Source organism: Taudactylus pleione, unplaced genomic scaffold, assembly GCF_031769625.1.
Source record: "Taudactylus pleione unplaced genomic scaffold, aTauple2 ptg000166l, whole genome shotgun sequence".
Taxonomy (NCBI): domain Eukaryota; kingdom Metazoa; phylum Chordata; class Amphibia; order Anura; family Myobatrachidae; genus Taudactylus; species Taudactylus pleione.
Window position 1 is genome coordinate 234,711 of NW_028284568.1, and position 26,949 is coordinate 261,659.

A 26,949-nucleotide genomic window follows, 5' to 3' on the forward strand; every position below is an offset into this window, starting at 1 on the left:
GCTGCTAGCCAGCGATGCACGGCTTACCTGAATCCCCGGCGACTCCGGCAGCAGTCCTGGGAGGTAGACAGAGTCCGGCTAGCACGGACTCTGTCCTCCCGCCGCCATCCCCAGATCAGTACTGGCGTCGCGGCGCCAGTCGGGGATCAGAGCGGCAGCGTGGGCGTCTGAATTGACAGCCCTTCGCTGCCGTCTGTAGTAAAAAGAAAGATTAAATAAACAAAATCTATGTTAAACTAAAAAAGCTTCTGGGGGACTCCGGCCGGGCACCAACTTACACTGAAGTGCCTGAGGCTCGGGGGCGGGGTATAGAGGAGGACCCAAGTGCATCCTGGGAGCTAAAAGCTTAACTGTGTGGTGCCCATGGATCCTGATCCAGCTATATCCCCAAGGTCAACCCTGTGGACCCCCTATGGACCCTGAAGTAGAAATTGGGATATTTCGACCTAGGAGCCGATGCATCATCAGTATCTATCGAGCAGGGTCTATAAAGACAAAAGGGGCTCCTGGGACCATAAAGTGATGATTGCTTGTGCGAAGATCTAAGTAAATATTGTTCTTTTGTTCCCTTATTCATTGTCCCCACTGGTAACAGTAGTATCAGATGATACCAGTACATGGCGAGGACCATTGCTTTTCAGTGTACTAACAATCAGCCCGGCTGTGTGCAGGTGACATAGTCCTGCTATTATACTGGGCACCATAACCCACCTCTGTAATTGTGCTACTTCCGTTATGTGCGCACTGGCCTGAGTAGCAATGGAGGATGAGACGCATAATGATCACCCTGTGTAAACCGTAGTTTGGAATATTTCTCACAAATCCTTAATAGTGAGTTTGCAAAATTATTTGCAGATAAAGTATCTTCTGTGCTGGAATCCCTACAGTGCCATCAAAGAAATGCCAAACTACCAAGCCTGCCAATGTAAGCCACCTGTCTACATAGCACAGCTCTGACATAGTGGATATAAAAGACATTGCTAAAATAACCCTGTTACCTTGCACCACCTGTGATCTGGGCCCTGCGTCAGCCAAGCTTCTTATAGGGTGTATGGACAGGATTGGCCCTGTGTGTTTGTAAAGAGCAATGAACCATCTTTGCAGACAGGCATTTTTCCTGCACCAGTAAAAGAAGCAATTGTTAGACCCAGACTGCATGACCAACTGCAGACCGGTATCATAATTTCCTTTACTAGAAAGGTTACTGAGAAAGTGGTGGCAACTCAACTGGAAACCCATCTGTCTGCCCATATTTAGGATCCATTCCAGTCAGGATTCAGGAGAAGACATAGCCCTGTACCAGCCCCTGTATGTGTGCTTAATGATCTTCTGATGGCAGGAGACAGAGGTGATTGTTCAATCTTAGCCCTTCTGGATCTCTCAGCAGCATTTAATACTGTGGACCACGGGATTCTAATTGAGGGCCTGAAAAATTTCTGTGGACTAGATGGCACAGTCTTTAGCTGGTTCAAATAATTTCTGACCGGCAGGTCACAGAGTTTCTTCTGGGGTAAACTCTTCATCACCAATGTCACTTCCATGCGGTGTCCCACAGGGTTCTATACTATCTCCCATGCTTTTTGCAGTATACATGCTACCATTGGGTGACATAATCAGACGTCATGGCCTGGTCTACCACTGCTATGCAGATGATACACAACTGTACCTCTCCTTTGCTCCAGGTACTGAGAACCCCATAACCCTAAATGGCTGCCTATTGAGCTTCAGGAGTGGATGAGTGCCAGTTGGCTGCGACTGAACCCTGATAAAATAGAGGTCCTTATGATAGGTCACAGGACAGGGCTACAGCATAGCCAACCAACAGGACTTACGCTTGGGGGTTCAGAATTACAAAACACTAAACGTGTGGAATCTTGGTGTTGTCCTGGATAGTGGCCTCTGACATATAGACATCAGGTATCAGCCACAATCAAATACTCATTCTTTCATCTGAGGAACATAGCCAGAATCAAGCACTTAATTCCCTCAGAAGATCTGCCTAAAGTCATACATGCATTTATATCACGCCTAGACTACTGCAACGCCCTCTACCTCGGTCTCCCAGCAAAAGAATTACACCGTTGCAGATGTCACAAAATGCAGCTGCCAGGCTATTAACCAACCAGCCCCGTTCCAGCCACATAACACCCATTCTCAGGGCCCAAGGTACATGATGCAGCTTCTGATCCCTTACTGTCCCACTTGATTGCTGCGATCAGTTGACAAAGGAATATTAACAGTGCCTAGAATCTCCCAGAAATCACTTGGGGGTCGAGCTTTCAGCTTTGCGGCACCAACTCTATGGAACTCGCCTCCACTCTACAGTCCGTCAAATATAGACTGAAGACTTTCCTATGCACCCAGCATTTCATTGAAGTCCCTTGTTATGCTTGTTTTGTATTTTGTGCTGTAAAGGCGAATGTAAAGCATGCTGAGGCCTTTTATATAAATAACATTAAGACCAGTCCAGCAGTTGCAGTCTTGTGAATACAGTAGGATACGCATATTCGGCAGGAGAGAATATCAATTTAAAACCCGCACTCTCCAAGTTTCCAGCAGCTTTATATATCCATAATAAATAACAATTCACTTACTGTTATGCAGATTTTTTATTAGCTTAAAATGAGAACAAGCAGTTATGAGGACACATCTAAAAGCTACATATAAACGTGCATCTATTTCCTTCTAAATGTAACCTACCGAAGACTCTCTCCACAAACCGCGCTGTGCCTTCCCTCTCCGGATAATGACATTTCCATATTTTATTCCATCCTCCGTCTTTCTAAATCACATCCCCTCCAAACACGTCACCAACATACATATCACAGACCCTCCATACATCTCCTGTAGCCACAGAACTGAGTAACATGAAGAATTACACACTAAACATCTACTCTGTACTCAGGATGGCCACCCCCCGCTCATAGAAACTGTGAGGGTCCTCTTTAGTGGCAAAGTCAACCGTGAAGATCAAGTCGGCCCGCGTGAAGTTCAGGTAAACGGGTAAGGTGACCTAAAAAAAAACATAGGGTCATATAACTGTTGGCTCAGGTGCATAGAATAATCTGATTTATGTATTAAATGATTTTCTCAAAACAATAAAATCACCATGGGGCAGAGTGTGGTGCAGGGAGCCTGGGGGCTCCAAATGTACCAGCAGAAATACCAAAAATCCCTGTACCTTCTCCCCCTCTATACCCAGCGACTGCTTGGGAACAGTTTTGTCTAACAAAGCCCCAAAGGACAGGCCAGGAGTACAGGAGGAGAGGGAGAGAATAATAGCACATTCTCCAATGAGAGCATCAATCCTAAAAGATAAACAGGATAAGAAACCAGCAGGCTCTCAGTATCCACCACTCCTCTCCTCGATCATTGTACTATGAGAAAAAGATTTACCATAGGTACAAATAAATCATATCAGGCAGCCAATGAGGAACCTGGAAACATCAGAGGGTCTGGTGGCAGCACCCCATGTCTGATGTTTATCGCGCAGCCAATTACATTTTTGTATATTGTGAAGAAATTGCACATTCTTCTTTTATTGGTGGCAGCAGCCCCTCACTTAGGCTGCAGTGTAAGCGCCACTGTCTGCAGGTGCATCAGTAATCTTGGATGGCAGGCTGTCATCTGTGATTCCAAGGTAGTTAATCGACCAGCAAATGCAACGGTGGCATCCTCAAGGGTAGATATGACAGTTTTTGCACTCCAGGAGACTCCCTGTCCACCTTGGTATGAGGGTCTTCGACAAACTGTGTCAATGTTCGAGATGGTTGAGTTTGCTCAGTCCCACTCTCTGATTTCTCAGCGGGAGTTTCTCGCCAAGTAGAACGGTTCTCCCCTCAAAATGACGTATTATCAGCCTGTAGCCACGGGCAAGGTTATCCCTGCAGTGGTGGCTGTTCACTTCTCTCTTGAACAAGGGTAGTCTTATTTGGATAGAGTCTTGGACCTTACTCGTGACAGATGTAAACCTTTTTGCCATTGTCCAGGTTGAACTCTGCATCCTGGAGAATGGCGAGACCAGGACAGCTGCAGGATCCAGGAGGAGAATGGCGAGACCAGGACAGCTGCAAGATCCAGGAGGAGAATGGAGAGACCAGGACAGCTGCAGGATCCAGGAGGAGAACGGTGAGACCAGGACAGCTGCAGGATCCAGGAGGAGAATGGCGAGACCAGGACAGCTGCAGGATCCAGGAGGATGGGACCAGCCACGAAACCCTATACCTCACACCACTACTTCCCATAGATGACAGGGGAGAGGAGAAGTAGCTGTAAGGCTGCTGTGGTAGGCCTGCCAAGTGTGAAGCCACATCAGGCAGAAAGTTAGAAAGCACTCTAACTCTCTGAATAAGACAGAGAACATAAGGCCTATCCTGGGCCCAGAGTAGAGGCTGAACCATGATTAGTAACCTATTCCCTGCTCCGTGAGGGGGGGGGGGGGGGGGGGGGGGGGAAGCCACTTAGCTCCAATCCATGTGGCTCTGTGCTGGCCCCCCCATGATGGAGTGTGTGAATTCAGATTAAATGAACCCCCCTCACAATGCCGGCACAATACAGCCCCAGGACACAGAGTACAGATACTATGCATGCTGCAGCACTCACCATACAGCACAATACAGCCCCAGGACACAGAGTACAGATACTATGCATGCTGCAGCACTCACCATACAGCCCCAGGACACAGAGTACAGATACTATGCATGCTGAAGCACTCACCAGACTGGCCACCTTCTCCGCATTGGTCTGCTTGCTCCAGCGCAGCTGTGTCAGCGGCAGAGCAGTGGAAATGGCATTAGACAGGGACAGCTTGTTGTTTGTACAGGTCGCACCTTGAAGTTTCAGACCTAAAAAAAACAATTTGATTAACATGAACCATTAGAAACAGTGAAATTAGATTTACTAAACCTCCTAACAATAGGCACTGGGCGGAGAGAGCTATTTATTGGGACAGGAACAGGATTTATTCCAGTGGTGACACAGTACACGTAAAGCCCTACATACATGGAATGGGATGTACTGGAGGCTCTTGTGCAAGATACCAACATGCTCACTGTATGGTGTGTGAGCAGATGCAGTGTTCAGAATCACTTCTCAGCAAGCTTACAATCTCCAATATAACAAGAGATATGGTAAGAACTTACCTTTGTTATCTCTGTTTCTACGAAGTCCATAGGGTCCACAGGGTTGACCTTGGGGTATAGGTTGGGACCCAAATCCGGGCACCACGCAGTTAAAGCTTTTAGCTCCCAGGATGCACTTGGGTCCACTCTCCCTATAACCCCACCCCCAGCCAGAGGCACCTCAGTTTGTAAGTAGCCAAAGGCCGAAGGAGGAGAAAAAAAGATAGAAAACTGGAACACTCGATAACCATACTCACAGAAATGGGAGACGGAAAACCGGTGACCAGCCACACAGCCCATTTGAAGCCAGGTGCGTCAGGGCGGGCGCCCTGTGGACCCTATGGACTTCGTAGAAACAGAGATAACAAAGGTAAGTTCTTACCATATCTCTTGTTTTCTACTTCAGGGTCCATAGGGGGTCCACAGGGTTGACCTTGGGGATGTCCCAAAGCAGTTCAACCAAGGGAGGGGATGCTCCTGTGCTGAGAGGAGAATCCGCCGCCAAAAAGGAAGCATCCTGAGAGGCAAAGGAAAACAATGCCTAGAACCTTAAAAAGGTGTGGACAGAAGACCACGTGGCCACCTAGCAAGGCAAAGCAGCCAAGGCGCCACAGCGAGCCACCCACGAGGGTTACATGGCCCGAGAAAAAACAAGCAGCAACAACAGAAAGGCCTACCCATGGGTAGGCCCCTGAAGAAGACATACGAGGCCGTCCAGCCAACATATGGCCATAGGCCGGCCATCCTTTCCTGTTAAAACCAGAAATCTCAGACCACCAATAAGGAGTCCGTTTTCTGTCAGGAACTTGAACGGATCACATAAATCCACAGAGGCCGGACCACAGTCAATGAGGCCACACCAGCCGAGAGGACTGGGAACTGAATGGCCGCACCATAAGTTCCAGAATAATATGGAACCTGAAAATCACTAAGAAGAAACACAGGGTGAGAGCAACTCACACCCTGACAAGATGCCCTCCAGAAGAGGGAGCCACATGAGAACGCTCCCAATTCCGACACTCACCTGGTTGATATAAACTCCCTGATAGAAAGAGAGAAAGCCAAAGCAATAGACCATGTAATGCCTATCACAACCAGCGGTTCCATTAACTTTCCCCGGAGTTAACAAAGAACCACTCCTAACTCCCAAGGAGTCCCTAGGGAGGACAAATGGAGGCATAATCCAGAAAACACTCCAAAGGATGAACTGGATATCAGAGCGGAGCAATTCCATAACCTAATCATACTGACAGTGTAGAGATCTGCACTGTCAGGAAGGCCAGGCCGAGGGTGAAACCCAAGCCAGCCGGAAGGAATGCCAGAATATCTGGAAATCCTGGACACCAGAGGATCGTATCGATAGGTATAATACCATAAGAATGATGGCTGCCACAGTTTGTGGTAGGTCCCAGCAAAAGTTGATCCATGTGCTCCAATCATTCCAACGATGACAAAGCCATGGAAGCCGTAAGACCACTGTAGGGACGTAGTCAAAGACAAACGACCCAGGTCCAAGGCAAACCCCAGGACCCTGAGACAACAGGTCTGGGTAGTGAAGCATCAGGAATGGAGTACTGATGGAGAGACTCCGAAAAACCAAGTACCCCTGACATCTGGGGCAATCAGGAGCCACCAGCAGGAAAGCATCTCTGTCTCGATTGAAACACTTCCCTCGAGGAATAATGGAGACTGGAGAACACAGGTACGCAAATTGGAAGAACCCCTTCACCGACAAAGTCACTGAAGGTTGCTTCAGAATCCCCAGAGTTGGACTGTAACACCATAGTGTGATAGAGTCAGAAGGCCATGAGGGTCACCTCAGGAGGGCCCCCCCCCCCCCTGCTCACCAGGAGATGAAACCTCTCTTGGGGAAGAGACTAGTCCCCGGGATGCACGTCGTAACGGCTGAGGACTCCCGCTTCCCAATGGAAAGCACCTGAAATGAACACTGTCGAGATGGTCGGGAGGAGACCCTCAGACAATGTCCGAATGTATGACATACCTGACATTGCCACCCAACGAACAGTATTGCTAAAAAGGAAGCTACTGTTCTGACCCTGTCGGACTGAACTTTTTCAGGTTCACCGGGAAACAAGGGCTATGCCAGAGTGAAGGCCCAAGACAGGCTAAAGTTCCAACAAGTTAATTGACAGGGTGAAATCGACAGACATCCAATTGCACTGAAATGGATGCGAACCAGACACTGTCCTTAGCAAAGAATACCCTGGACGAGATGGTCATAGTCACCCGAAAAGGGACAGACTTGCCTCCGGGGAGAGCAGCATCATTTGAACAGTGATCAGACAGAAAAAAAACTTGTTCCATCTGGAGATAAGCCAATTATGGAAAGGCCTGGAATGGAACTAAGCCCATTCCACCCTTCCAAAGGCAGACACTGAATAGTGGACCATGCCTCCCAGAGTGCAAAGACATATGTCGACTGCGCAGACATCCATGTACTCCTAATGGAAGAGTGGAGATGCCGTCTTACGCCAGAAGAATTCTCAGATTCAGAGAATCCAGCAGGGCTCCTAGGTGAAGAATACCCAGAGAGGGATGCAGGGAGGACTTTTTCCCCATTGATTAAACTTCTGCACCCTGAAGAAGCCACAGTCAACCTGACCCGGCTGTAAAGTACCCCGGTGATCCTGCTAAGAGCAGGAGGCCATCCAGGTACAGGAGCATTGGGATATACTGAACAGAAGAACTGACAGAAAAACAAGAGATATGGTAAGAACTTACCTTTGTTATCTCTGTTTCTACGAAGTCCATAGGGTCCACAGGGTTGACCTTGGGGTATAGCTGGATCTGGATCCACGGGCACCACGCAGTTAAAGCTTTGCTGCTCCCAGGATGCACTTGGGTCCGTCCTCCTCTATACCCCGCCCCGGCCACAGGCACCTCAGTTGGTAAGCAGCTAAGGCCGGAGGAGGAGACTAAACAGAGAGAAGGAAGACTGGAACACACAAGAAACCATACTCACAGAAATGGGAGACGGAAAACCGGTGACCAGCCACACAGCCCATTTGAAGCCAGGTGCGTCAGGGCGGGCGCCCTGTGGACCCTATGGACTTCGTAGAAACAGAGATAACAAAGGTAAGTTCTTACCATATCTCTTGTTTTCTACTTCAGGGTCCATAGGGGGTCCACAGGGTTGACCTTGGGGATGTCCCAAAGCAGTTCAACTAAGGGCGGGGACGCTCCTGTGCTGAAAGGAGTACCCGGCGCCCAAAGGATGCATCCTGAGAGGCGAAGGTGTCAAACGCATAAAACCTCAAAAACGTCTGAATTGAAGACCAAGTAGCCGCCTTACACAGCTGAACAGCGGAGGCGCCACGTCTAGCAGCCCAAGAGGGACCCACAGAACGAGTGGAATGAGCCTTAACAGAGGCTGGCACAGGTAAACCCTCCTGCGCATAAGCCTCACAAATAACTAAACGAAGCCAACGGGCTATCGTTTGCTTGTTGGCAGGCCAACCCCTCTTGTGAAAACCAAAGAGGACAAACAAAGAATCCGACTTCCTAACCGAAGCAGTCCGGTCCACATAGATTCTAAGTGCCCGGACCACATCCAAGGAAGCCTCACCAGCCGAAAGATCAGGTGACTGAAAAGCTGGCACAACAAGTTCCTGATTAATGTGGAACTTTGAAACCACTTTGGGCAAAAACTCAGGACGCGTGCGGAGCACTGCCCTGTCCTGGTGAAAAATCAGAAAAGGAGGGCGACAGGAAAGCGCCCCCAATTCTGAAACCCTCCTGGCCGAAGCAATTGCCAGGAGAAAAATGGTCTTAAACGTCAGCCACTTGAGCTCCACCGACTCAAGCGGCTCAAAAGGAGGACCCTGCAAGACCCTCAGTACCACCGTCAAGTCCCACGGAGCCACCGGAGGCACGAAGGGAGGCTGGATCCTGAGAACACCTTGGAAAAAGGTGTAAACATCTGGCAGTGTAGCAATCCGTCGCTGAAACCACACGGACAAAGCAGACACATGAACCTTCAGAGAGGCCAGGCGTAAGCCGAGGTCCAAACCCGATTGAAGAAATTCCAAGATTCTGGAAACCCGGAACACCTGCGGATCATAGTTTCTGGATTCACACCACTGAAAATAAGTGCGCCACACCCTGTGGTAAATCCGCGCGGAGGCAGGCTTGCGTGCCCTAAGCATGGTACCAATCACTGAACTGGAGAAACCCCTAGACCTCAAGACGGCTGTCTCAAGAGCCACGCCGTCAAAGACAGCCGACCCAGATCCGGGTAAAGGCAGGGCCCCTGAGACAACAGGTCCCGACGCTGAGGAAGAAGGTACGGAGCGTCGATGGAGAGGCACCTCAGATCGGAGTACCAAGGACGTCTGGGCCACGCCGGAGCCACCAGCACGAGCGTGCCGCCGTCCTGCTTGAATTTCCGCAGAACCCGAGGAAGTAAGGATATCGGAGGAAACAGATACGCCAGGTGAAACGTCCATTTCACCGACAGAGCGTCTACCAGACAGGCGCCTGCGTCTCTTGTCCTTGACCCGTAAACGGGCAACTTGTGATTGTGACGGGAGGCCATCAAGTCCAGCTCCGGCAGCCCCCACCTGTCCACGAGTAGCTGAAACACCTCTGGGTGAAGCGACCATTCCCCGGGATGCACATCGTGACGGCTGAGGAAGTCCGCCTCCCAATTGAGGACTCCGGGAATGAAGACTGCCGAGATCGCTGGAACGTGACACTCCGCCCAAGCAAGAATGCGAGACACCTCCGACATTGCTGCCCGACTGCGAGTTCCCCCTTGGTGGTTGATGTACGCCACCGTGGTGGCGTTGTCGGACTGCACCTGAACCGCCCTTCCGTGAAGAGCGGGGCCGGACGACTGCAGGGCCCTGTACACAGCCCGCAGTTCCAGGATGTTGATGGGGAGAAGTGCTTCTTCCGCGGACCAACGACCCTGAAGCGATAATGAGCCGGTCACTGCCCCCCAACCCCGAAGACTGGCATCCGTCGTGAGCAGGACCCAGTCCGGGATCCAAAAGGGGCGCCCCTCGACCAGATGCACCGTCTGAAGCCACCAAGCCAAAGACTGCCGAACCTCCGCGGACAACACCAGCATCTGAGAGCGGATCCGGTGAGGTAACCCGTTCCATTCCGATAGAATCAGCCCCTGCAGGGGCCGGGAATGGAACTGGGCAAATTCCACCATGTCGAATGTCGACACCATGGACCCCAGAACTCTCATAGCTGAATGGACCGACAGGCGGCAACTGCTCAGGCAACTGTGTATCCGCAGCTGCAGGGAGGAGACCTTCTCTGGAGTCAGGAAAATCCGCTGCTGACGAGAATCCAGCAGGGCTCCCAAATGAACCATCCGCTGTGATGGAATCAGGGAGGACTTCTTCCAGTTTATCAACCACCCGTGTGCTTGAAGACAAGCAATGGTCAGGTGGAGATGTCGAAGAAGCACCTCCGGGGAGCTCGCCAGCAGCAGAAGATCGTCCAGGTACGGCAACAGACGTAGACCCTGACCCCGAAGGTGGGCAGCCATAACCGCCATCACCTTGGTGAACACCCTCGGAGCCGTGGAAAGGCCAAAAGGCAACGCCCGAAATTGGTAGTGATGGTTCAGGATAGCAAACCTCAGATACCGCTGATGTGCCGGTGCTATGGGCACATGGAGATAGGCGTCCTGGATATCGAGGGAGACCATATAATCCCCGGGTTCCATCGCCAGAATGATGGAACGTAACGTTTCCATCCTGAACCTGGGAACTCTGAGGTATCTGTTCAGAGACTTCAAATTCAGGATAGGGCGATGAGAACCATTGGGTTTCTGTACCAGAAACAGAGTAGAATAGTACCCCGTCCCGCGCTGAGACTGCGGAACGGGAACAATGACCCCTGCTTGTAGCAAGGATTCTATAGCTACCTGAATCTGACCAGCTTTGGTCTTGTCCAGAGAAGGACTCGTACAAAAAAACTGGTGGGGCGGCCTGAACCGAAAAGACAGGGCGTACCCCTGAGAGACTACTTCTCGAACCCAGGCATCCGTGGTGGTATTGTGCCAACACTGGGCGAATTGGAGAAGTCGGCCTCCCACTCTGGGGTCCCCCAGAGAGAGGCCCGTCCCATCAGGCAGCAGGCTTATCCTCCTGCTTGGAAGAAGGGCGCCGAGCACTCCATGCCTGCTTCTTGGGCTTGGGTGCGGCCTTGGTCGCCGAATGTCTCGGGAAGGACTGGCCCTTGGCCTTACCCTGAACCCGAAAGGACCGAAAGGCAGAGCTCCTCACTTTAGCCGGCGCAGAGGCCGAAGGGAGAAAAGCCGACTTGGACTTAGCCAAAGTATCCACTATTCTGTCCAAATCCGGACCAAATAGTAAATCACCATTAAAAGGCAAGGCCTCCAGACCCTTTTTTGAATCTGCATCAGCCCTCCAGGACCTCAGCCACAGGGAGCGCCGAGCAGATAGCGCTGCAGCCGACACCCTAGAAGTGAGCAGGCTGGCATCCAAAGACGCTTCCCCAATATAGGAAGCTGCATCCCGCATCTGTCCCACTAACGCTCTCTGGATATCCGGAGCCTCATCAGGAAAGGTATCCTCCAAGGCATTGGCCCATGCCTCAATGGCTTTAGCCACCCAGGAGATAGCCATGGACGGGCGAGCCACCGCCCCGGAAAGAGAATAAATGGACTTTAAACAAGTCTCCACCTTCCTGTCCGTGGGATCCTTCAAAGAGGAGATAGACGGCAATGGCAACGTCGCGCTTTTGATCAAGCGGGTAACGTGGGAATCCACCGCCGGCGGAGTTTCCCATTTCCTGCAATGAGCTTCAGGAAAAGGATAGTTCGCCGCCAACCTCTTCTGTGGATGGAACCTCTTACTAGGTAATTGCCAGGCCGCCGCCATATGATCCGATAATTGATCAGACAGGGGGAACACAGTTGAGGTCACCTTGGCCTTTTTAAAATTAGGAAACTTCGACCTAGGAGCCGGCGCATCATCCTCAACATGTAGGATAGCCCGCACCGCCCTAACTAAGGCTGGAACATTAATGGAGGACTTAGCTTCCACCTCCTGCCCCATGACATCAGAGTCAGAGTCCTCATGGATTTCTCCATCATCTGAGGACACTTCCGAGTCCGACAACTGCGCAGCTAGTGAACTCACAACCGGACGTTTAGACACCCTTGGTGGCACATCACCTTGCAACATAGACTGAAACGCCGAGGATGAAGCCGCCAGACTCTGTACGGAGCTGGATAGAACATCCACCCAAGGCGGAGGAGCCGTCGGAGCAACACTCTGCAAAGGCACTACAGACTGACACGTCCCTGGGGAAGACTGCACATACACAGGCAGTCCCGAGTAAGGACCCACAGTCTGGGCCCCGGGGGAAGACCGCAACATTTGTGGAACCCTCGGGGAATGGGGGATGGTGGGCTGCGGTAACGCCCTAGAAGGGACCGCTGATGGGACCGATAACCGGTCCGCAATAGACGCCAGCACCTGTGAAAACATCGCCCAAGGAGGGTCCTGTGATACAGGGGGGTTGGAGGGGCCCGGTACCAGCTGGCACCGCCCGCACAGACCATCCTGAGATAAGTCCTCCCCATCAACTCCAGCAGCACAGCGTCTGCAGGAAAATAGCACAGGAGCCACAGAGCGCTCAGTCTCCTCATCCGACATGATACCGTAAATACACAAGAAATAGGTATCACCAGAGGAATTACGGTTTTAACACCCGCGCACTCACCAGTATGCGAAACAACAGCCCAGATATGGTACTGTGTAGCACACAACAGTATGTGACTGACCCCACAAATACGTGTTTTATATATGTGAGGGTCTCAGAAAAACGCCCTTCCCCCACACACCTGCCGGGCCGTAGGAGAAGGAAAGGGATAGTTATAAGCTGACAGTAAGGAGAATAAGTCACAGACAGGCAGCACTAGCAATAGTCACATACAATGCAGAAAAGTTAGTACTCACTGCACCTTCCGCTACAATCAACCGCCCAGATTCAGTGTCTGGGAGGGCTATAGCGCTGTGTACACTGTCCTTTAGCAGGGGAGAGGTACACAGGGGGACCGGTCCACTTGATACCGCCTGGGAGTCTGCGATGTGCCAGTAAAGATGGCCGCCGGAGACCTCAGAGGAGGAGTGGCCGAGAGATAAGAGCAGCTCAGCGACGCCAGACTCCTAGTTGAAAGGCGCGCTGAGCTGAGGGGAGGAGCCGCTAGACAGGGAAGGCTGCCTCCCCTGGCTAGCAATTAACCCCCGGGTTGCCGGTCCCGCTACCAGCCTGATACCCTGGTGGTCTAGCGGACACGCGGGGTATTCCTCAATTGAGGGGGAGCCCGCCGCCGCCGCTAGCGCCTCCGGTCTGTCCCCAGAGACCGGAGGCTCCTGACTGCATTGAAGTATCCGCGGGCCGCCGCACGCGGCGACCCGCGGCTTACCTGATCCCCGTCGCGTCCGGCAGCAGTCAAGGGAGTCCCCAGAGCCCGGCTAGTACAGGCTCTGGGGTCCCGCCGCGATCCCCAGAGCTGTACTGGCGTCGCGGCGCCAGCGGGGAGAAGGAGCGGCAGCGTGGACGTCCTAAAGGACAGTCTGATGCTGCCGCTCTAAAAGTGTAAAAAAAGAAGAAAAAAATAAAAAATTTCTCTTTTAAAATAAAGCTTAGGGGCTGCTCCTGCAGCCCCACTGCGACAGGGTGACCCGACTCCGGCCGGGCACCAACTAAAACTGAGGTGCCTGTGGCCGGGGCGGGGTATAGAGGAGGACGGACCCAAGTGCATCCTGGGAGCAGCAAAGCTTTAACTGCGTGGTGCCCGTGGATCCAGATCCAGCTATACCCCAAGGTCAACCCTGTGGACCCCCTATGGACCCTGAAGTAGAAATCCAAAACGCTGGTAAACCCCTGTGGGGCTGAGAACAGTCCCAACAGGCAGAGCCCGAAAACCGTAAGTGCTGTGATACAGCAAACCTCAGTCCATGCTGAGGCAAGGTCTCTGTAAGTGCCCGTAGGCACGCGTCCTGTATATCCAGTGATACCATAAAGTCCCCAGGTTCCAAACATAGTATGATGGAGCATAGGGATTGCCTCATGAGCCCAGGTAGCTTTAGGAACTGGTTCAGGGAATTGAGACAGAGAATAGGCCAAAGAGGACCATTCAGCCACCGCACCAGAAAGAAAGCAAAACAACCAGTCCCTCGCTGAGAAAGTGGGGATGGCCCAATTAGCTCCGCTTACCCCAACAACTGTATAGCTTTCTGGATTCGTAAGGCCCTGTTCGGGTCCGAATAAGGGCCTGCGTACCATCACATGGAAATAGGCCGCCTGAGTAAAGAGAGGGCGTACCCTCCTACCCACGTAGCCGCGGCAACTAGACACTAGTACCGGGCGAACTGAGAAAATCGCCATCTCCCAGTGGTAGGCCTGTCTCGTCATGCTGACGATATATCCGTAGGTTCAGAAGCAGGATCGGCTGGCAGTCCAGGCCTGCTCGGTTGAAGAAACAGACCTTTAGGCTGACCCAGAGGACAAAAAGACTTAATAGACTTAGTCTGAGGCCCTGTAGTGGGCATAGCTATAAGGTCAGGGTTTAAAGCATTTTATTATTGCGAAGGCCCCACCCGGCTACTTCTAGATGCCACCCGGCTGGAAACATTTTCTGGGGAGAACATTGTTTAAACGTGTCTGGACAAAACCTTTTATGGATATAATTGCCGAGATAAGTAGCGTAAAGCTGCAAAGCCACAGAGGCTAGACGTCACTAGCGCTGCGGAAGGAACACTGAGTGCATTTCTTACAGTATCAAAAGTAATATTACATACACTGACTGCTATTCCCGATGTAGTGTACAATATCTATCACCATACAAACAGCAATCATGGCGAGCATACCTGCGATTCCAAAGCTATAGGCGTCCAGCACGGCGTTCTGGGAAGTGGTTACGCTCACTTCCAGGCACAGTTCTTCTAGGGACCAGCTGTTTGCCTGGGCCACGTACTGTCTGGTGGCGGTGATGTAAGCTTCTGGCACAAACAAGCCCCCCAGCCACACATGGATGTTCTAGAATCATAAAAAGCAATAGATAAGGCTACTGGAGTACGTACGACACACATTGAATATAGAGTCTGAATCAGATGTACGGTAATGCAACTGCTGCCGCTGCATCTGTGCGAAAGTCCGCAAATGTGACAGCCACCGGGATTTGTAGTGAGATGGCTTCATATATTTGAATTTTACAGATAATCGCTCATCTGCATAAATAACAAGAGATATGGTAAGAACTTACCTTTGTTATCTCTGTTTCTACGAAGTCCATAGGGTCCACAGGGTTGACCTTGGGGTTATAGCTGGAACAGGATCCATGGGCACCACACAGTTAAGCTTTTAGCTCCCAGGATGCACTTGGGTCCTCCTCTATACCCCGCCCCCGAGTCACAGGCACCTCAGTTGGTAAGCAGCCTAGGCCGGAGGAGAATATGGAACAGAGAGAAGGAAGACTGGAACACACAAGAAACCATACTCACAGCAATAGGAGACGGAAAACCGGAGACCAGCCACACAGCCCATTTGAAGCCAGGTGCGTCAGGGCGGGCGCCCTGTGGACCCTATGGACTTCGTAGAAACAGAGATAACAAAGGTAAGTTCTTACCATATCTCTTGTTTTCTACTTCACGGTCCATAGGGGGTCCACAGGGTTGACCTTGGGGATGTCCCAAAGCAGTACAACTAAGGGCGGGGACGCTCCTGTGCTGAAAGGAGTACCCGGCGCCCAAAGGATGCATCCTGAGAGGCAAAGGTGTCAAACGCATAGAACCTCAAAAACGTTTGAATTGAAGACCAAGTGGCCGCCCTACACAGCTGAACAGCAGAAGCGCCACGTCTAGCAGCCCAAGAGGGACCCACAGAACGAGTGGAATGAGCCTTAACAGAGGCTGGCACAGGTAAGCCCTCCTGTGCATAAGCCTCACAAATAACGGAACGAAGCCAACGGGCTAACGTTTGTTTGTTGGCAGGCCAACCCCTCTTGTGAAAACCAAAGAGGATAAACAAGGAATCAGACTTCCTAACCGAAGCCGTCCGGTCTACATAAATTCTAAGCGCCCGGACCACATCTAAGGAAGTCTCACCAGCTGAAAGATCAGGGGACTGAAAAGCTGGCACAACAAGTTCCTGATTAATATGGAACTTTGAGACCACTTTGGGCAAAAACTCAGGACGAGTGCGGAGCACCGCTCTGTCCTGGTGAAAAATCAGGAAAGGAGGGCGACAGGAAAGCGCCCCCAATTCAGACACCCTCCTGGCCGAAGCAATTGCCAGGAGAAAAACCGTCTTAAATGTCAGCCACTTGAGCTCCACCGCCTCAAGAGGCTCAAACGGAGGACCCTGCAGGACCCGTAGCACCACCGCCAAGTCCCAAGGAGCCACAGGAGGCACAAAGGGAGGCTGGATCCTGAGAACACCTTGGAAAAAGGTGTGAACGTCTGGTAGTATTGCAATCCGCCGTTGAAACCACACGGACAAGGCGGACACATGAACCTTCAGAGATGCAAGGCGTAAGCCGAGATCCAATCCTGACTGAAGAAATTCCAAGATCCTAGAAACTCTGAACACCTGAGGATCATAAAGTCTGGACTCACACCACTGAAAGTAAGTGTGCCACACTCTGTAATAAATCCGTGCTGAAGCAGGCTTGCGTGCCCTGAGCATCGTACCAATAACCGAACTGGAGAAGCCCCGAGACCTCAAGACGGCTGTCTCAAGAGCCACGCCGTCAAAGACAGCCGACCCAGATCCGGGTAAAGGCAGGGCCCCTGAGACAACAGGTCCCGACGTTGAGGAAGAAGGTACGGAGCGTCGATGGAGAGGCTCCTCAGATCGGAGTACCAAGGACGTCTGGGCCACGCCGGAGCTACCAGCACGAGCATGCCGCCGTCCTGCTTGAATTTCCGCAGAACCCGAGGAAGCAGGGATATCGGAGGAAACAGATACGCTAGGTGAAACGTCCATGTCACCGACAGCGCGTCCACCAGACTTGCACCTGCGTCTCTTGTCCTTGACCCGTAAACGGGCAACTTGTGATTGTGACGGGAGGCCATCAAGTCCAGCTCCGGCAGTCCCCACCTGTCCACGAGTAGCTGAAACACCTCTGGGTGAAGCGACCATTCCCCGGGATGCACGTCGTGACGGCTGAGGAAGTCAGCCTCCCAATTGAGGACTCCGGGGATGAAGACCGCCGAGATCGCTGGAATGTGACCCTCCGCCCAAGACAGGATACGAGACACCTCCGACATCGCTGCCTGACTGCGAGTTCCGCCTTGGTGATTGATATACGCCACCGTGGTGGCGTTGTCGGACTGCACCTGTACCGCCCTTCCGTGAAGAGCGGGGCCGGACGACTGCAGGGCCTTGTATACTGCCCGCAGTTCCAGGATGTTGATGGGGAGAAGTGCTTCTTCCGCTGACCAACGACCCTGAAGCGACAAAGAGCCGGTCACTGCCCCCCAACCCCGGAGACTGGCATCCGTCGTGAGCAGGACCCAGTCCGGGATCCAAAATGGGCGCCCCTCGACCAGATGAGCTGTCTGAAGCCACCAAGCCAAAGATAGCCGAACGTCCGGAGACAACACCAGCACCTGAGAGCGGATCCGGTGAGGTAACCCGTTCCATTCTGATAGAATCAGCCCCTGCAGGGGCCGGGAATGGAACTGGGCAAATTCCACCATGTCGAATGTCGACACCATGGACCCCAGAACTCTCATAGCCGAATGGACCGACAGGCGGCAACGGCTCAGGCAACTGCGTATCCGCAGCTGTAGTGAGGCGACCTTCTCCGGAGTCAGGAAGATCCTTTGCTGACGCGAATCCAGCAGGGCTCCCAAATGAACCATCCGCTGTGATGGAATCAGAGAGGACTTTTTCCAATTTATCAACCACCCGTGTGCTTGCAGGCAAGCGATCGTCAGGTGGAGATGTTGAAGCAGTACCTCCGGGGAGCTCGCCAGCAACAGGAGGTCGTCCAGGTACGGCAGCAGCCGTACATTCTGGTTCCGAAGATGTGCGGCCATGACCGCCATAATCTTCGTGAACACCCTCGGTGCCGTGGAGAGACCAAAGGGTAGCGCCCGGAACTGATAGTGGTGTTGAAGGATAGCGAACCTCAGATACCGCTGGTGTGAAGATGCTATCGGAACATGGAGGTAGGCGTCCTGGATGTCCAGGGACACCATGTAATCCCCCGGTTCCATCGCCAGAATGATGGAACGTAACGTTTCCATCCTGAACTTGGGAACTCTGAGGAATTTGTTCAGAGACTTCAAGTTGAGGATAGGGCGATGAGAACCATTGGGTTTCTGCACCAGAAACATAGACGAATAATACCCCGTCCCTCGTTGTGATAGAGGAACGGGAACAATGACCCCTGCTTTCAGCAAGGACTCTATAGCCTCCTGAACCTGTAACGCCTTGGTCTTGTTCTGAGAAGGACTTGTGCAGAAAAACTGGTGGGGTGGTCTGTGACGAAAAGACAGGGCGTACCCCTGGGAGACCACTTCTCGAACCCAGGCATCCGTGGTGGTATTGTGCCAGCACTGGGCAAATAGAAGAAGTCGGCCTCCCACTCTGAGGTCCCCCAGAGGGAGGCCCGTCCCATCAGGCCGTAGGTTTATCTTCCTGCTTGGAAGAAGGGCGCCGAGCACTCCAGGCTTGCTTCTTGGGTTTAGAGGCCGACTTACTCGCAGACTGTCTCGGGAAGGACTGACCTTTCGCCTTACCCTGAACCCGAAAGGAACGAAAAGCCGAACTCCGAACCTTAGCAGGCAGTGCCGCCGAAGGGAGGAAGGCCGACTTGGATTTAGCCAGGGTGTCCACTATTTTGTCCAAGTCCGGACCAAATAGTAATTCCCCATTGAAAGGTAAGGCCTCCAGACCTTTCTTTGAATCAGAGTCCGCTCTCCAGGACCGCAACCATAAGGATCGGCGGGCAGACACCGCTGCAGCCGATACCCGCGAGGTCAGCAGACTAGCATCTAAAGAAGCTTCTCCAATGTAAGAAGCGGCGTCCCTCATTTGTCCCAACAACGCCCGCTGGACATCTGGAGCGTCGTCCGGGAAGGTATCTTCCAATGCATTGGCCCACCCCTCAATGGCCTTGGCCACCCAGGAAATGGCCATGGACGGTCGGGCCACCGCCCCGGAGAGGGAGTAAATAGACTTTAAGCAAGTCTCAACTTTCCTGTCCGTGGGATCCTTCAGCGAGGATATCGACGGTAATGGTAAGGTGGCGCCCCGAGTTAAACGGGTGACATGGGAATCCACCGCCGGTGGAGTTTCCCATTTTTTACAATGTGCCTCAGGGAAGGGGTAATTAGAAGCCAACCGCTTCTGAGGAAGGAATCTCTTACTGGGCGCCTGCCAAGCTACCGCCATATGATCAGTCAACTGATCCGACAGGGGAAACACCGCAGAAGCCACCTTAGTTTTTTTGAAACTAGGAAACTTCGACCTAGGAACCGGTGCCTCATCCTCTATAAGAAGAATAGCTCGCACCGCCCTAACTAGTGCTCGCACATTAATGGACGACTTGGTATCCATTTCCTGGACCGAGGCGTCCGAGTCAGTGTCATCAGGGACCTCCCCATCATCTGAGGAACCCTCTGAGTCCGATACCTGAGCAGCCCGTGTCATGAGTGGGCGTTTAGAAATCCTAGAAGGCATGTCAGTCTGCAACATTGACTGAAAAGCCGAGGAAGTGGCCGCCAAATTTTGCACGGAGTTGGAGAGCACATCCACCCATGGTGGAGGCGTCGCCATAGGGTCCTGAAAAGGTACCACAGGCTGCTGCGGCACAGGGGAAGCCTGTATATACATAGGCAACCCCGCATAGGGACCAACTGATTGAGACCCAGGAGGACTCCGCAATAACTGCGGGACACCCGGGGAATGGGGGATGGTCGGCTGGGGCACCGCCCTAGTAGGGAGAGCAGTCGGGACCGACAGACGGTCCGCAATAGACACCAGCACTTGAGAAAATATCGCCCACGGTGGTTCCTGCGCCAGAGAAGGTCTGGATGGGCCAGGAGCCACCTGGCATCGACTACACAGGCCATCCTGTGACAAATCCTCCCTATCTACTCCTGCAGAACAGCGTCCGCAGGAGGCCAACACCGGAGCCACTGAGCGCTCAACCTCCTCGTCTGACATGACAGAATATATTATATATCTGGCACCAGGGTAGAAGTAAAACGCACTCACCGGTGTGCTGAACAGCCGCCCACAATATGGCACTGAGTAGCACACAACTGTATGTGACGGACCTCACAAATACGTGATCTATATAAGTGAGGTCAGTAGAAACGCCCCTCCCCCACACACCTGCAGGGCTTGTAGGAGAAGTAAAGGGACAGGTATAAGCTGACAGTAAGCGGAAAATAAGCACAGACAGGCAGCACTAGCAAAAAGTCACATACCATGCAGGAAGATATACTCACTGCACCTTTACACTACAACCAACCTGCCCAGATTCAGTGTCTGGGAGGGCTATAGTGCTGTGTACGCTGTCCTTAATCAGGGGAGAGGTACACAGGGGGACCGGTCCGCATGCTCCCTGAGATCTGCGCTGCCACTGGGAAAATGGCCGCTGGAGACCTCAGAGGAGGAGTGGCCGAGGAATCTGCAGCTCAGCGACGCCAGACTCCGTGCTGAAAGGCGCGCTGAGCTGAGGGGAGGAGCCGCTGACAGGGAAGGCTTCCTCCCCTGGCTGGCCATAACCCCAGGGATGCTGGCTTCCCGCTTGCCGGTTATCCCTGGTGGTCTAGTGGTCCCACGGGTTATGGGGGGGCCCGCCGCCACTGCCAGCAGCCTCCGGTCTGTCCCCCGGACCGGAGGCTAAAGGACTGCATTTAAGGCATTCCGCGCGCCGCCGCTAGCCAGCGACGCGCGGCTTACCTGAATCCCCGGCGACTCCGGCAGCAGTCCTGGGAGGTAGACAGAGTCTGGCTAGTACGGACTCTGTCCTCCCGCCGCGATCCCCAGATCAGTACTGGCGTCGCGGCGCCAGTCGGGGATCAGAGCGGCAGCGTGGGCGTCTGTACAGACAGCCCTTCGCTGCCGTCTGTAGTAAAAATAGATTAAAAATAAATAAAATTTAACTTAAAATAAAAAGCTTCTGGGGGCTGCTCCTGCAGCCCCCCTGCGCGGTGACCGACTCCGGCCGGGCACCAGCTTACACTGAGGTGCCTGTGACTCGGGGGCGGGGTATAGAGGAGGACCCAAGTGCATCCTGGGAGCTAAAAGCTTAACTGTGTGGTGCCCATGGATCCTGTTCCAGCTATAACCCCAAGGTCAACCCTGTGGACCCCCTATGGACCCTGAAGTAGAAATCAGCACTGCGTACATCTCTGATCCGGCCCAATGAGGTGAGGTCACTGCTTCCTAATGAACTGACAAGTTGCGTTCTCATGAAAGTGTCTCTTCAGGGAGAGAAAAATGACAGATATAACCCTGTGAGGCAGACGTTCCCCAACTCCGGGAATAGATCCATGCGCCAGTCTACATGGTGACATTAAATTCACTGAGGTACTAATTAAGTCACCTGGCAGAGTTTAGGAACCTCCCCCCCAACAGTAATCTCTGTACAAACACACTACCCCCCAAAACACCCCGGCAGTAATCTCTGTACACACACACTTCTCCCCCCCTCCCCCGACAGTAATCTCTGCACACACACACACACACCCGACAGTAATCTCTGCACACACACACACCCGACAGTAATCTCTGCACACACACACACCCGACAGTAATCTCTGCACACACACTCCCCTGGCAGTAATCTCTGTACACACACACACCCGACAGTAATCTCTGCACACACACACACCCGACAGTAATCTCTGCACACACACTCCCCTGGCAGTAATCTCTGTACACACACACTTCTCCCCCCTCCCCCAACAGTAATCTCTGCACACACACACACACCCGACAGTAATCTCTGCACACACACACACCCGACCGTAATCTCTGCACACACACTCCCCTGGCAGTAATCTCTGTACACACACACTTCTCCCCCCTCCCCCAACAGTAATCTCTGCACACACACACACACACCCGACAGTAATCTCTGCATACACACCCGACAGTAATCTCTGCACACACACACACACTCCCCTGGCAGTAATCTCTGTACACACACACCGCCCCCAGCAGTAATCTCTGTACACACGCACACCGCCCCCAGCAGTAATCTCTACACATACCCGACAGTCTCTGCACACCCACACACTCTCCCTCCCCTAAAACCCTCCGTCATACATCTATAACGCCGCAATCATGTATTGGAAGTGATCTGTTACATACGTGTAACCCTCCGTCATACAGCTATAACGCCGCAATCATGTATTGGAAGTGATCTGTTACATATGTGTAGCCCTCCGTCACACATCTAACACACCGCAATCATGTATTGGAAGTGATCTGTTACATGTGTAACCCTCCGTCACACATAACACCGCAATCATGTATTGGAAGTGATCTGTTACATATAGCTGTATGACGGAGGGTTACACATAACACCGCAATCATGTATTGGAAGTGATCTGTTACATATTGGTCTGTGACAAACCTTCAATTCTTTGGCTCCACTTGTAGCTGCTGCCTGTGATATATTCTGAAATTGTTTAACGCGTTCACTAAAATCTGCCACCCACTGAATGACCGTCATCCCGGCGGGGACCGTGAAACGAGACCAGCTCTGGGGGAGGATACCTAAAGAGAAGGAAAAGCAGAATGTTCTACCAGGTTATTGGTCCCTGAAGTTTAAATAAATGTATAAGAAATGGAAGAGGAACAGTAGTGTCACACTCTCCAGGGGGAGCCTCTACCACCCAGCCTTCCTCAGTAACTAGGTGAGGTATAACAGTAGTACCACACTCTCCTAGGGAAGCCTCTACCACCCAGCCTTCCTCAGTAACTAGGTGAGGTATAACAGTAGTACCACACTCTCCTAGGGAAGCCTCTACCACCCAGCCTTCCTCAGTAACTAGGTGAGGAATAACAGTAGTACCACACTCTCCTAGGGAAGCCTCTACCACCCAGCCTTCCTCAGTAACTAGGTGAGGAATAACAGTAGTGCCACACTGTCCTAGGGAAGCCTCTACCACCCAGCCTTCCTCATTAGCTTGGTGAAGTCTAGTAACAGAGAGCAGACCTGCGGTGCTACACCAGTCATATGTCTCAGTCACCTTTCGCTTTGCCAGTAGCACTACGCGTGCTTGTGAATTCTAATGCTCATGAAGGATAAAGTCCTCTAATAACCAAAACCGGAACACTTTATTAGGAAAAGCGCAATGACCCCCACCCCCCCTCCATGTCATAGGTTGATAAAGGTATAAGAACTCAATCAGCTGGCTCCTATGGCTCATCCACCCTATATACACCAGTATGTGTACATTCTGAGCAGTCTGCGATATCTGCTATACATCACTATAACGCCACATACCTTTCACCAATTCATTAATCAGGGTGCGCAGATAGTTTGTCTGCTTCTTCTTTCCTTCGCACACTTGTACCACGTCCGTGAGATCCTGCCGAACATCCTGAAGTAACTTGGCGCCCATCTTTACCTCACGTTCAAAGAACCGGAACAGAGGATCCTGCAAAGCAAATTAATGTAAATATATCAGGAAAAAAACAGCAAACGAGCTTCCAAGCACCATATAAGGTGTGCCCACTGTCTGTATGTAATAGGGGCAGCAATCTATGCAACACCACCATATAAGGTGTACCCGCTGTCTGCATGTAATAGGGGCAGCAATCTATGTAACACCACCATATAAGGTGTGCCCACTGTCTGCATTTAATAGGGGCAGCAATCTATGTAATAACACTATATAAGGTGTACCCGCTGTCAGCATGTAATAGGGGCAGCAATCTATGTAATAACACCATATAAGGTGTACCCGCTGTCAGCATGTAATAGGGGCAGCAATCTATGTAACACCACCATATAAGGTGTACCCGCTGTCTGCATGTAATAGGGGCAGCAATGTAACACCATATAAAGGTGTACCCGCTGTCTGCATGTAATAGGGGCAGCAATGTAACACCACCATATAAGGTGTGCCCGCTGTCTGCATGTAATAGGGGCAGCAATCTATGTAACACCACCATATAAGGTGTACCCGCTGTCTGCATGTAATAGGGGCAGCAATCTATGTAACACCACCATATAAGGTGTACCCGCTGTCTGCATGTAATAGGGGCAGCAATCTATGTAATAACACTATATAAGGTGTACCCGCTGTCTGCATGTAATAGGGGCAGCAATCTATGTAATAACACTATATAAGGTGTACCCGCTGTCTGCATGTAATAGGGGCAGCAATCTATGTAATAACACCATATAAGGTGTACCCGCTGTCTGCATGTAATAGGGGCAGCAATCTATGTAATAACACCATATAAGGTGTACCCACTGTCTGCATGTAATAGGGGCAGTAATCTATGTAATAACACCATATAAGGTGTACCCACTGTCTGCATGTAATAGGGGCAGCAATGTAACACCACCATATAAGGTGTGCCCGCTGTCTGCATGTAATAGGGGCAGCAATGTAACACCACCATATAAGGTGTACCCGCTGTCTGCATGTAATAGGGGCAGTAATCTATGTAACACCACCATATAAGGTGTGCCCGCTGTCTGCATGTAATAGGGGCAGCAATGTAACACCACCATATAAGGTGTGCCCGCTGTCTGCATGTAATAGGGGCAGCAATCTATGTAACACCACCATATAAGGTGTACCCGCTGTCTGCATGTAATAGGGGCAGCAATCTATGTAACACCACCATATAAGGTGTGCCCACTGTCTGCATGTAATAGGGGCAGCAATCTATGTAATAACACCATATAAGGTGTACCCGCTGTCTGCATGTAATAGGGGCAGTAATCTATGTAACACCACCATATAAGGTGTACCCGCCGTCTGCATGTAATAGGGGCAGCAATCTATGTAACACCACCATATAAGGTGTACCCGCTGTCTGCATGTAATAGGGGCAGCAATCTATGTAACACCACCATATAAGGTGTACCCGCTGTCTGCATGTAATAGGGGCAGCAATCTATGTAACACCACCATATAAGGTGTGCCCACTGTCTGCATGTAATAGGGGCAGCAATCTATGTAATCACACTATATAAGGTGTACCCACTGTCTGCATGTAATAGGGGCAGTAATCTATGTAACACCACCATATAAGGTGTACCCGCTGTCTGCATGTAATAGGGGCAGCAATCTATGTAATCACACTACATAAGGTGTACCCGCTGTCTACATGTAATAGGGGCAGCAAACTATGTAATAACACTATATAAGGGCAATCTATGTAATAACACCATATAAGGTGTACCCGCTTTCTGCATGTAATAGGGGCAGTAATGTAACACCATCATATAAGGTGTGCCCGCTGTCTGCATGTAATAGGGGCAGCAATCTATGTAATAACACCATATAAGGTGTACCCGCTGTCTGCATGTAATAGGGGCAGCAATCTATGTAATAACACTATATAAGGGCAATCTATGTAATAACACCATATAAGGTGTACCCGCTGTCTGTATGCAGTAGGGGATGTAATTCTGTGTCCATACAATAAGACTGAAGCAGGCTATAAACTCAGTGTGGAAGATCCAATAGGCTAAAGCTATATGATAATGAAGCATATATTCCACAGGATCTAGAGTTGTTGACTGGTAACATTGCTGCAGTACCTGGCGTGAGGTCACTGGTAACATTACTGCAGTACCTGGCGTGAGGTCACTGGTAACATTACTGCAGTACCTGGTTTCCAGTAGTGAGATCGGCTGTCTGCTGTGTGTGTAGACGAGGAGTACTGATAATGAAAGCTGACCTTGATGTTCTCCACTGTACGCTTCAGGTGGCTGAGGGCGTGGGGGATGACGTGGAGCCAGTTGCAGGCGGTGGCGTGTAGCGTTCTCATCCAGGCTGGACGACCGTCAGAGGTGGAATCGGTTCTCTGCTTTTTCTCAGTCTCAGCATAAGCCAAGTCATCCTCATCCTCCAGCATCTGCATCTTCAGCATCTTACTGATCATATCAATCCCTGAGCCATAGGGGGAGACACCGACATGTAATGACATCAGGAGAAGGTCGCCCTGCGCTAACCCTTTCCACCACAGGAAGAAGCCAGAGCTACAAAGTAGCACAAAGGGGGGAGAGGCAGGCAGAGGTAAAGGCCAGCTCCACCAGACAGTAAGTGTCAGTATAAAGCCTAATGTGCCCCCTCAGCGTGCGAGACACAGCGCGAGAGAGACAAGACCAGTGAGACAGCTAGCAATGTATGGATGAGGAGAGACACAGAGACAAGACCAATGAGACAGCTAGCAATGTATGGATGAGGAGGAGAGACCCAGAGACAAGACCAATGAGACAGCTAGCAATGTATGGATGAGGAGAGACAGAGACAAGACCAATGAGACAGCTAGCAATGTATGGATGAGGAGGAGAGACCCAGAGACAAGACCAATGAGACAGCTAGCAATGTATGGATGAGGAGGAGAGACACAGAGAAAAGACCAATGTGACAGCTAGCAATGTATGGATGAGGAGAGACAGAGAGACAAGACCAATGAGACAGCTAGCAATGTATGGATGAGGAGGAGAGACCCAGAGACAAGACCAATGAGACAGCTAGCAATGTATGGATGAGGAGAGACAGAGAGACAAGACCAATGAGACAGCTAGCAATGTATGGATGAAGAGAGACAGAGAGACAAGACCAATGAGACAGCTAGCAATGTATGGATGAGG

At 51.5% G+C, this 26,949-nt stretch overlaps 1 protein-coding gene across 1 annotated transcript in view; it reads right to left on the reverse strand.

Annotated features, from left to right (window-relative positions):
* Positions 1–2,594: 2,594 nt before the first annotated feature.
* Positions 2,595–26,949, reverse strand: part of DYNC1H1 (dynein cytoplasmic 1 heavy chain 1) — a 148,583-nt gene continuing 124,228 nt past the window's right edge. The window contains exons 73-78 of the mRNA XM_088475206.1: positions 26,031–26,242; positions 23,614–23,767; positions 22,738–22,880; positions 15,005–15,173; positions 4,717–4,844; positions 2,595–3,013 (exon numbers count right to left, since the gene is read on the reverse strand). Coding sequence (XP_088331332.1) covers positions 2,891–3,013; positions 4,717–4,844; positions 15,005–15,173; positions 22,738–22,880; positions 23,614–23,767; positions 26,031–26,242 — 929 coding nt within the window. The 3' untranslated portion in view covers positions 2,595–2,890. The remainder of the gene's footprint in view (positions 3,014–4,716; positions 4,845–15,004; positions 15,174–22,737; positions 22,881–23,613; positions 23,768–26,030; positions 26,243–26,949) is intronic.